Source organism: Chrysochloris asiatica, unplaced genomic scaffold, assembly GCF_000296735.1.
Source record: "Chrysochloris asiatica unplaced genomic scaffold, ChrAsi1.0 scaffold00529, whole genome shotgun sequence".
NCBI lineage: Eukaryota > Metazoa > Chordata > Mammalia > Afrosoricida > Chrysochloridae > Chrysochloris > Chrysochloris asiatica.
The window spans coordinates 179021-190522 of record NW_006409047.1 but is presented as its reverse complement, the minus strand read 5'-3'; the positions used below and the strand labels follow the sequence as shown (position 1 = coordinate 190522).

The 11502-nt window shown below is 39.9% G+C and overlaps 1 protein-coding gene across 1 annotated transcript; it reads right to left on the bottom strand.

Moving 5' to 3' along the window:
• Positions 1 to 10526: 10526 nt before the first annotated feature.
• LOC102831350 (olfactory receptor 18-like) lies at positions 10527 to 11483 on the bottom strand. Its single transcript, XM_006877551.1, has one exon. The coding sequence runs from the start codon at positions 11481 to 11483 to the stop codon at positions 10527 to 10529; it is 957 nt and encodes a 318-aa protein (XP_006877613.1).
• Between the last annotated feature and the right edge of the window lie 19 nt (positions 11484 to 11502).

The window sequence follows — 11502 nt, the reverse complement described above, 5'->3', positions numbered from 1 at the left end:
GTGGAGCATCAGGGAAGAAAAGGAAGTCCCCCAACTAGATTGATTGGCACAGTAGAAGCAGCAATGGGCTTAAACGTAGCAACATTTGTGAGGTTAGTGCAGGACTGGTCAGTGTGTCCTTCTGCTTTGCAGTCAGTATTGACTTCGTGGCACCTAACAACCTTAAAACAATTGACCTTCACAATGTATTTTTCCTTGTAATCAATTTGATTTCTGTTATTCCATCTAGTGAGGTCTGTGTGTATGTTGTTGTTGCTGTTAAGTGCCTACGGGTTGTTTCCAACCCAAAATGATCCTGATAGGGTTTCTGAGGAGCGGCTGGTAAACTTGAACTGCTGACCTTGGAGATCAAATGACTTTGCAGTCCAGCCCATTAACCCACAGTGCAAGTTGCCTTTGAATTTTTTTTTATAAAAATTATTTGCAATGAAAATGAAAATTCATCAGTCTTGCAAAAATCTATCATGCAATCTCCAGGATCATTACTATTGCCAAGACCATATTTCCAATTTTTGATACTTTGTTTCCTACCTTACTACTTCAATTACCAGTCATTTTCAATATATCTTGATTGTAACTTTGCTAAATTCAGACTGAATAAGTTGGTAGAATTCTTCAATTCCTTGTAGGCATATGGGTATTATCCTATCACAAAGAACCTTAAATTTCAATATAGATCTGGAAAAGATCTTTTTGATGATGATTGTGATGTCATTCATCTTGAATTTGTCATTCGTAGCATAATAAATCATATGACTGTCTAATTCAAAATGGCCAATAGCAGTACATTTCAGCCCACTAATTCCAATATATTGATCTTTATGTTTTCCATTGTATTTTTACAAATTCCATTTTTCCTAGAAGTTAATACAATCCATGTTCTGATAATTAATAGATGTTTACAGCTGTTTCTCCTCATTTTCAATTGTGCTCCATCAGTAAACATAGGTCCTGAAATCTTTGCTCCATTTATGTCATTAAGATCAAAGCTCCTTTGAAGTAGTTGTATTTTGAGTATCTTCCAACCTGAGAGTCTCATCTCCTGGCATTATTCTGACATTGTTCTGTTACTGTTCATAATGCTTTCAATGGCTAAACATTCAGATGTAGTCTGCGTCTTCTCCCTGGCCTGTCTTAGTCAGGTATCTCCACTGAAATATTTCTATTATGGGGGTCCCTGCTGGGGATATAGCTTCCAGGATCACAGCAGCACACAAGCCACCTCAGTGAGACAAACTGACAGACAAGTGGTGGAATGATTGGGTGGAACCATGCAAATAGTGTGTATGGGAGTCTAAGGTGGGAATTACCTAATTTTGCCATTCTTCTGGTTTAAAATGAACCATCTGAGAAACAGGAATGCTTATTTCAATTCTATCAAGAAAGAACAGTCTAGAGTGGCATACAACCCTTATGTGAAAAAGCAATGGTGGTAGAAATGACAACAGAGACTTGCACAAAGAAATAGACATGCTCTCCCTGGTCCAGAGGCTGAGTGAATTCAGATATGATGGTATCTTGAAGAATGAGGTCCATTTGATACTCATCCACAGAGTGAAGGAGCTTTGGAGCACTTGCCCAAGCAGGGCACAGGCCAAGGAACTGGATGGCTGAGAAGCTGAGAGTAAGAGACGTGTGCATGTAGCATAGTGGAGAAGAGTCACTTCTGACCACAAAACTGCTCTCCTGAGTTTTCTGATCCTGATCTGTACCCTACCAACCTCTCTGCTGCTGTTCTTGTTTTTAAATACCATAGCATCATTTCTGACTCATAGCATCCACGAGTAGTGTTTCCAAGATAAATCTTCTTGGGATAAGTGAGTCTCATCTTTCCCCCGTGGTGTTAGTTGATGGGATTAAAGTATAGACCCTGTGATTCACAGTCCAGTGCTTATCATTTATTGTCTTTGACTTCTGTATTGACATTGCATCAGATTATCAAACTCAAAAGAAATGTAGAATGTTAGGGGAGGATGTAAAGATGGTTAGAGGGTGGAGGCATGTCTGACGTCTGTCTCAAAGGAGTCAGTTTTGGGTTGATGTGGAGTTTGATTCTTGTTCTGCTTCTAAAGTCAGAATAGGTCAGATGTGGCCCCAATGCCATTTTTGTAAATTCCATTGATATTAGACCAATTCCCATCTTTCCATGTACAACGGTACTACATAGTTCCTGTTGCTTCTGATAGCTGGTTAACTAGCTAAGAGTTCATTTTCACTAAGAATGTATTTTTAGGATTTCTTTGTGTTTGTAACAATTGAATTCTTAGTACAATGTGTTGGTCCAGTGAATTATGGCTCTTCTACCACAGTCTTTGTGGGTGGACCCATGCAAATAGGGTGTGTGGTGGCAGTGGCAGTTGGGCGTGGAGTCGGTTCCCACTCATAGTGACCCTGTGTAGAGTTTCCAAGGCTGTAAATCCTTACAGGATCAGAAAGCCTCATCTTTCTTCCAAAGAGCAGCTGGTAATTTTGAACAGCTGACATCAAGGTTAGCAGCATGACTCATAACCCCTACCAGATTTCCAAATAGGAGAGCCACAATCAGGCATGTCTTTTGCACCACGAGGTCCCTGTCCAGAGAAGTGAAATGGTTGAGGTAGTAGCAACAGATTAACACACTGTAGAATTCATTTTATTTTATTTACAATCAGTGCAGTACATTTCTTTGACCTTTGTTTAGCTTTCAAACCATACTGTAGTTAAATTTTTATTGACATTTTTATTTTCCCCTACTTAAAAAATAAGACAATTTATAAAGACTCTATAAAAGCTAATCTTCAGAATGTCTGACTCCATTTCTTTTGATGCTTGACTGCTGACAGCCCTTAAATCTCACCCTAATTCTGGGCAATTGATGAAGTAGCCCAGGAGTTCTTTGGGCAGTTGCAATAGGTTCAAATGAGGTAAGCTTCTGACAAAGATCTAAAACCCACAGATCAGACACATTTGGTAACCACAAAATAACCTAGATCTCCACTTTTCTGGATCTCTCCAGCCACTTTTGGACCAGCTTGGGAGCCTACCACAGTCTTACAAAACAGTCTTTTTATAAGAGTAACAAACTTTTTAATGAAATCTCTTTTTAATTTATTTGTAGTTTTAGGAAAAATTTACCTAACAAATTATTCCATTCAACAATGTGTACATTGTTTTGTGATGTAGTTTCACTTCCTTAATGTAAAAGCACTCTTTCCACTTCCTCCCTTATTTTCCCATTCATTCTTTTCCTGCCCTGTCTTTCCTTCTGAGCTCTGCTTTTGCGCTGTTCAGGTTCAAACCCTGAAGGAAGAATCCTTCTGTGTATATGTTTACTGAGAGACCAAAAAACCTACCATGGTTAATCTGAGAGACAGTTTATTATAGAATGAGATGGTCTGGAAGCTTACTGATTGGAATGAGAAGAGCAGCCATTTATGACAGCTAGCTGAATAGTCAAGATTTGATGCTGGGGGTGGAACCCTTGTGGGTCCCTTTTATACTATGTGGCAAACAATTTTCATATTCCAGGAAAGAAGTGAAGTGGGTGGCATGAGTCTTGTTGAAAAACCATACAACAATCCAGTGTCAGCTGCCTGTGAGATAAATAGTTAATCCTTGGGAATATAATTTCAGTGTGTGTGGTCAGGGATATATGCTAGAGGGGGAGAGAGAGAGAGAAATGACAAAGCATTTCTCCTGGGTTGACATTCGTGTGGCCATTTTGTAGCGTTCCTGTTCTGCCCCTAAATTCTACTCCAAGACCCCTAAATGGCCTGTACAATCTTACTGCAAGTCTTCTGCATAATCCCATTGGAGAATTGTAACCAAAGACCACAACAGTACATGTCACAGCACAATACTATTCCCAGAAAACTAACCCCACTATCAAGAAGAGGGCCAGATGCCATGGAGCCAAGTTGCTGGTGTTCCCAGGGGTGATTTTCCATGGCAAGCCAATGGCAGAGGAGGTGGGAAATTCTCCACATACCCAGAAATCTGGTTGGTTCTCTACATCAGCAATCATGGTGGCCCGGCTGTAAAAAATAACTGTACTCCATGCTCTAAGGATGGGAGGACAGAGAGGTGAGACTTACTAACAGAGGCAAGTCATGTCCATGGGGAAAACACAGGTTGTGGAGGCACTCAAGATAGTTCCTGGTTGGGGCTGCTCCCCTGGTGTGAGATACCATACTGTTTGCCCTTATAGTCCTTCTCAGGATGGTGTCATGATGTCATCTATTGCTGGGACTACATTATGCCATAGGCTTAGGATAAGCACTCCCTTGGGGATGGGATTCTTTCTGTGGTGGAAAAATTATAAGCTCTTGGGAGGTGCTGGGTACAACTATGAGGACACTTGCGAATCTACCTCTAGTTCAACTTCCCATGGGGAAGAGAAATCAAACCAATGTGAACCTGTTTGCCATTCCCAGTGAAGGAAGATAATGTATTTCTCTGTGGCTAGGAGTCCTGGTGTGGTGCTATGGGATAAAGAACTGGACCACAAGGTCTGTTTGAACCATAAGTTTGGCTGTTCAAACTTACTAACTGCTCCTTGCAAACCCTACGCTGGGTGACTATGAGTTGGAACTGACTTGATGGCAACTTAATAACAACAAAAACAGATACTGGGACAAATGCAACAGAATATTATGAACATCTTTAAGCATTAGCAAGGGATAGTCACTTGTGGCCTTCTGTGGTTCCTGAGTTAGCAGTTGATAGGCATGGGGTTGAGTCTGTCTATGACATTCATTGATGCATCGCTGAGCATCTGGTATTCTCCATGTCTGCTGCTGTAATTAGTTCATGTCCTGCTACAAGGTTTGTTTCAGGATCCCATACATCCGTTATATTAGCCCAGAGGCATTGGAATTGTATGGGAGGTAAAAATTCCATGCAGTACCCAGACCATCTACCCATTCCTGAGCTCTGGTAGCATAGTGGTTATGAATCAGGCTGTGAACCACAAGGTTAGCAGTTCAAAACTATCAGCTACTGCATGGGAGAAAGATGAGGCTTTCTGCTCCCGTAAAGATTCACAGTCTCAGAAACCCTGTTCAGGGTCACTATGTGTTGGAACCGATTTGATGGCACTTAACAACAACTACAACATAATGGTATCTTCAGATGTGTGGGGAAACCAACAATTGTCTGATGTAGGGAGAGGCCTAACGTAATCCACTTGCCAATATTTCTCTGATATGTCTACCTAGCATGATCTGTAAGAATGTGTTTACATTGTTCTAACGAGCAGGTAGGGCACTACTGGCAAGCCTCCACAATTTGTTTGACAGAGAGGAGAAGAATCAGCTCCTTGGTGGTGACCCATAGTGTCTTTTGCCCTGTTTTTCTGTTTAACTACTTGGCCACTTGTTTTGATGGTGCTTGCTATATTGCATGTACATGGGCCAGCTCATCATCTTAAGCATTCCCCATTGGCATGAGGGAGCTATGGGCTGACACAGGGACCCATTTTGTGATATCTTCTAGAAGCTGTAAACTGTTGCATACAGCATAAACATGTTTCTCTATAAGACTGTATCAGGCTTCTGAACTTTTCTATAGCTGAGACAAGGGAAGTAACAAGGGAATACATACAAAATGTATGTAAAAATTTTTCACATTGAAATTGTACAGACATTTGACAATAAATAAAACACTGTTTTGATATTTTAAGAAATTGAAACTTAGCTGTCTTACTGCAGGCATAAGAGTGAATCTCCAGCTGCCTTTAGTAGGATTCTGGTACGAGTGGGGCAGGAACCTACCTGAGGAATGGGCTTTGTCACACCAGAGACTGGTCTGCAAATTTGTGTCTCACCTAGGTTTTCAAATTCTTTGCTGCAAGGCCAGTTTGAAATTCTACAGGAGATAATGGTGACCTACACTGAATTGTACTCTAAATACCCAAGCTTGTGAGTTTCTGGTTCCGAGTATTTGATTTTTCTTTCTTTTAATCTGAAGGAAAATATGTTCAGGGCTTCTAAACACTAATAAGAAATTCGTGGCTTAGACCAGTGTTGAGTCTGGTGCTAAACTTCAGTGGAGTTGAGGTTCATATAATTTGAGCTGTATTTACAGATTGTTCTCAGAGTAATTCTTCACTTTGCTGTTTTTAGCTGTCTGGAAAGTTACTGTCTCAAACAACTGTGTTACTTGATTAAAGCAATGTTAAAAGTTAAAAAAAAAAAGAGAGAGAGAGAGAGAGAGAGAAGATGGAAGGAAATATCAGTCACTGTAACAAAAGGAAATGGTCAATGTTCAACCGTTTCAAGAGGAAGCATATGATCAAGTGTCAATGACACTGATGGAGGAAGTTCAAGGTGCATTGAAGGAACTGGCAAAGAACAAGACACCAGGAATTGATGGAATAAAATTGAAATCTTTCAAGAAAGTGAGCTAGCACTGGAAGCATTCACTTATCAATGCCAAGAAATTTGGAAGACAGCTATCTGGCCAACTGATTGGAAAAGATCCATATTTGTGCCCATTCCAAAGAGAGGTGACCCAACAGAATGCGGAAATCAGCGGACAATCCCTTTGACATCTCATGCAAGTAAAGTTTTAATAAAGGTTATAGAGAAATGGCTATCAGCATACATTGACAGAGTTTTTCCAGAAGTTCAAGCTGGATTCAGAAGAGGCCGTGGAATGAGGGATATCATTGCTGATGTCTGATGTATATTGGCTGAAAGCAGAGAACATCTGCAAGATGTTTACCTTTGCTTTATTGACTATGCAAAGCTGTCGATTGTGTGGATCATGACAAGCTATGTAAAACGTTGTGAATATGAGTATTCCAGAACACTTAATTGTTCTCATGAGGAATCTGTACATGGACCAAGAGGCAGTTGTTCCAAAAGAACATGGGAACACTGAATGATTTAAAATTAAGAAAGGTGTGCAATAAAGTTGTATTCTTTCCATACTTATTCAACCTGTATGCTGAACAAATAATCCCAGAAACTGGGTTTTATGAAGGAAATGTGGCATCTGGATTGGAGATAGACACATTAACAAGCTGTGATATGCAGATGATACAACCTTGCTTGCTGAAAATGAAGAGGACTTTAGACATCTACTGATGAACATCAAAGAACACAGCCTTCGGTATAGATTGTATTTCAATTAAAGAAAACAAAAAATCCTCACCACTGGACCAATAAACAACATTCTTATCAATAGCAAAAAAGATTGAAGTTGCCAAGGACTTCAATCTTCTTTGATTAACTATCAACACTTATGATAGCAGCAGTCAGGAAATCAAACGGTGTATTGCATTAGGCAAATGCTGCACAAGACCTTTTTAAATTTTTGAAAAGCAAAGATGTCATCTTGGGTATTAAGGTGTGAAGACCCAAGCCATAGTATTTTTAATAACCTCATATGCATGTGAAAGCCAGACAGTGAATAAGGAAGACCATAGAAGAATTGATGCTTTTGAATTATGGTGTTGGAGTAGAATATTGAAAGTGCCGTGGGCTGCCAAAAGAATCAATAGTACCATTTTGGAAGAAGTACAACCAGAATGCTCCTTGGAGACTTAGATGGCCAAACTTCATCTCTCATTCTTTGGACATATTGTCAGGAGGGCCAGTCACTGGAGAAGGGTATCATATATGGTAAGGTAGGGGGTCAGAGAGAAAATGGAAGAACCCCAAAGAGATGGATTGGCCAAATGGCAGCATCAAGGAACTCAAGTGTATCAACTGTAGTGAGGTTGTCCAGGATTAGGCCATGTTTTGTTCTGCTGTGCATAAGGTTGCTAGGAGTTGGTACCAACTCTATGGAACCCAAACAACAACAAAAACAACATATCTTGCTGTCATTTGGCATGTTCTCAACCTCTGTCAGATACACATTATAAAATGTGTCAGTGATTAAACTCAGTGGTAAAAGACAGAGGTTTTCAGAGAACTTTAAAATTGCTCCCTCAGAAGCTATGTCAGCATCTTTAAAGGATGTATAGGTACCATGTAGTTGAGCACAGAGGAAGTCCACAGACAAGAACACATGGTAACACTGGCTGACTGATTGTCCGTGAGCTCTCAGACTCATAACAATCCCATAGAGTATCTGATAGACTCAAACTGCTGATCATGAGGCTAGTAGCCTAATGTGTTATTTACTACACTACCTAGGCTCTTTACATGGTAATACAGTTAAGTCTTCATCAGACTGGTTAAAAGGAAAGTCAAGAACTCCCTTTTATCAAAGACAAAATCAATAACTATCCTAGATTTATTAGATAAAACATAATTTATTTTTATGTTTTCATAATGACTTGGTGAGTTAGTGGTCCAAGAACATCAATAGAGACAGCAACGAGAAATATGATGTTGTTAAGTGCTGTCAAGTTGGTTCTGACTCATAGCAACCCAGTATAGGGATTCTGAGGAGCTGCTGGTGAAGTTTGAACTGCTAACCTTGCATTTCAAACCAACCTTGCAGTCCAGAGAACCACATCCAACCACCACTTTAATCCTCAGCTGTATAACCTTAATCAAGACATATTTACAATCATCCTTTTTCATTATTATTATTCCTGTTCATACTTTATAATATTACAATGATGTTGTTGTTGTTGTCAGGTGCCATCGAGTCGGAACCAACTCATAGTGACCCCATGCACAGCAGAACGAAACAATGTCAGATCCTGGGCCAACCCCACCACCACTGCCACCTGGCCAATCCATCTCGTTAGAGGTCTTGCTCTTTTTCTCTGACCCTCCACCTTACCCAGCATGATATCCTTCTCCAACAATTGTTTCCTCCGGACAATATGTCCAAAGTATCAGAGACGATGCTTAGTCATCCTGGCCTCCAAGGAGCACTCTGGTTGCAATTCTTCCAAAACAGATCTATTGGTTCTTTTGGCAGTCCATGGCACTTTCAGTATTCTCCTCCAACACCACAACTCTAAGGCATCAATTCTTCTACGATCTTCCTTATTCACTGTCCAGCTTTCGCATCCATATGAGGCTATTGAAAACACCATGGCCTGGGTCAGGCGCACCTTAGTCCTCAAGCTGACATCTCTGCTCTTCAATACTTTAAAAAGTTCCTGTGCAGCAGATTTGCCCAGTGGAATACGTCGTCTGATCTCTTGACTTCTGCTTCCATGAGTGTTGATAGTTGATCCAAGAAGAATGAAGTCCTTGACAACTTCAATCTTTTCTCCATTTATAAGAATGCTGTTTATTCTCTGCTATGAATAGCAGAGAAACATTACAATGACAGACACCTAAAAAGACATTTATCCACTATGTAGAATTTATCAGTCAGGATTCAATAAAGCAAAATGAAAATACCATGAAGAGTATTTAATACAGGAAATTGGTAAAACAGTTATACAAGACCTGAAAGAAAAAAAGAACTATGTGGAAATAAAAATCTTGCAACTGCTGAGAGAAGGTACCACACCAAGAGTAAGGAAACAAATATAAGGGAAATGTGAAGTTTATTGGGATGTAGTGAACTTTACTGATCATTAATAGGAGAAACTACTAATAAATCCAGATGGAAATCAGAACTGAAGTTTCAATATCATCCCTTCTCTAGCCCCAACATCACAAAGCAGAGAAGGGTGACGTTGGAGAACAGAGACAATAGGTTATGAAGAAGCAAATAAGGACAATTTCATGATGTTCAGGGCAGAGACAGTGGTGGCTTATTGGTAGAATTCTTCCCTTTTGTGTGGAAGACAGGTTTAATTCTCAACCAACGGACCTACTCTGTTGCTAAAACAACAAACAGGTTTCAACAGGGATTCCAGACTGAGATGAACCAGTAAGAAAGGCCGGAAAATCTACTTCCAAAAATAATCTAAAATAAACACTAGGGATCACACTAGTGTGATCATCAATTACTTATGGGACTGGTGCAAGAGTGGGGAGCATTTTCTGATGTTGTAAATGTAGTCACCATGTGTCAGGGAATCAACTCAAGAGCAGCTTACTTACTACATGATGTAGAGGATGAAGAAATGGTAAGAAATATGATCAGGAATATTAGGCAAATCACTTGCCTGTACTTAAGATAACTTTTACAATTTTCCCCTTGTGTGATCTGATCACTATGAGATTCTCAGCATCTGCTTAGGGGAAATAAAAGAACCAAAACAAAGTAGTAATCTTAAAAGGTGAGGAATGTTGAACTTGGTTGCTCCTTCAAACCACCTGTAGAGTTTTGAAACTCTTTATGCTCAAGTAATAGGCTGTTTAAAGCAGAATCTTTAAGAAGCATCAACATTTTTAAGATTCTCAGATGATTCCAATATGAAATTTGATTCTAAAAAAATGATATGCATTTTCATATATAACCTTCACATACAGTTTTTGTTATATGCAAAATCAGTATGGGTAATCAAAACTAATTATGGATAATAGAAATTAATGATGGTACAGGATGAAGATTTTAAATATGTAAAAACAGAGCTGTGTATTTTGTTAGAAATCCTATGAGAGTTGTAAGAATTCTGCAACCATAAATGTATGATTTCTGGTTGCAAATGTTAGGTTTTGCCATCTTTTTCAACGCACATATTATAAATTATGGCTCAAGTTTTGAGAATAGGCTGTTCTGCTGAAGAACCTCCCCAAGACTGTCTTTATATCTTTGTTTCTCAGGCTGTAAATGAAGGGGTTTAGCATTGGGGTGATCACAGTGTACATGACAGAGGCCATAGCATCCGCCCTGGTAGAAGATGAGAAAGCTGAACTGAGATACACTCCAAGGCCTGCTCCGTAAAACAAGCAAACAACTGATAGGTGAGATCCACAGGTGGAAAAGGCTTTATATCTCCCACCTGAAGATGAGACTTTCAGAATGGAGGAAATAATTTGAATGTAAGATAAAAGTATCACTGAGACTGAAACACCACCAAACACAGCACTAATAAAATATATCAGTATGGTACTAGTAAAAGTATCAGAGCAGGCAAGGTTGAGCAGTTGTATAGGGTCACAGAAGAAACTAGGGACTTCCACTTCTTTGCAGAAGCTAAGTTGTGACACCATAGAAATGTGCAGTTGGGAGTCCAGAAGGCTGAGAAGAAAAGATACAAAAATTAACAGGCCACAGAATCGGGGGTTCATGATAACTGTGTAGTGAAGGGGGTGACAGATGGCCACAAGTTGGTCATAAGCCATCACAGTGAGAAACAGACTGTCCATACATCCAAAGAGATAAATAAAGGACACTTGTGTCAAGCAGTCCTCATAGGAGATGGATTTGTTCTGAGTCTGGATGTTCACCAGCATCTTTGGGACTGTGGTGGAGATGAAACACATGTCAGCCAAAGACAGGTTGGAGAGGAAGAAGTACATGGGGTTGTGGAGACGGGGATCAGAGCTGACAGCCAGGATGATGATCAGGTTCCCAGATATTGTGATCAGATATATAGACAGGAACAACCCAAACAGGAGGGGCTGCAGTGTTGGATCCTCAGAAAGGCCCAGGAGGAGGAATTCAGAGATGTTTGTTAAAATCTGTGGCTCCATGTGTCTGAGACAATATTTA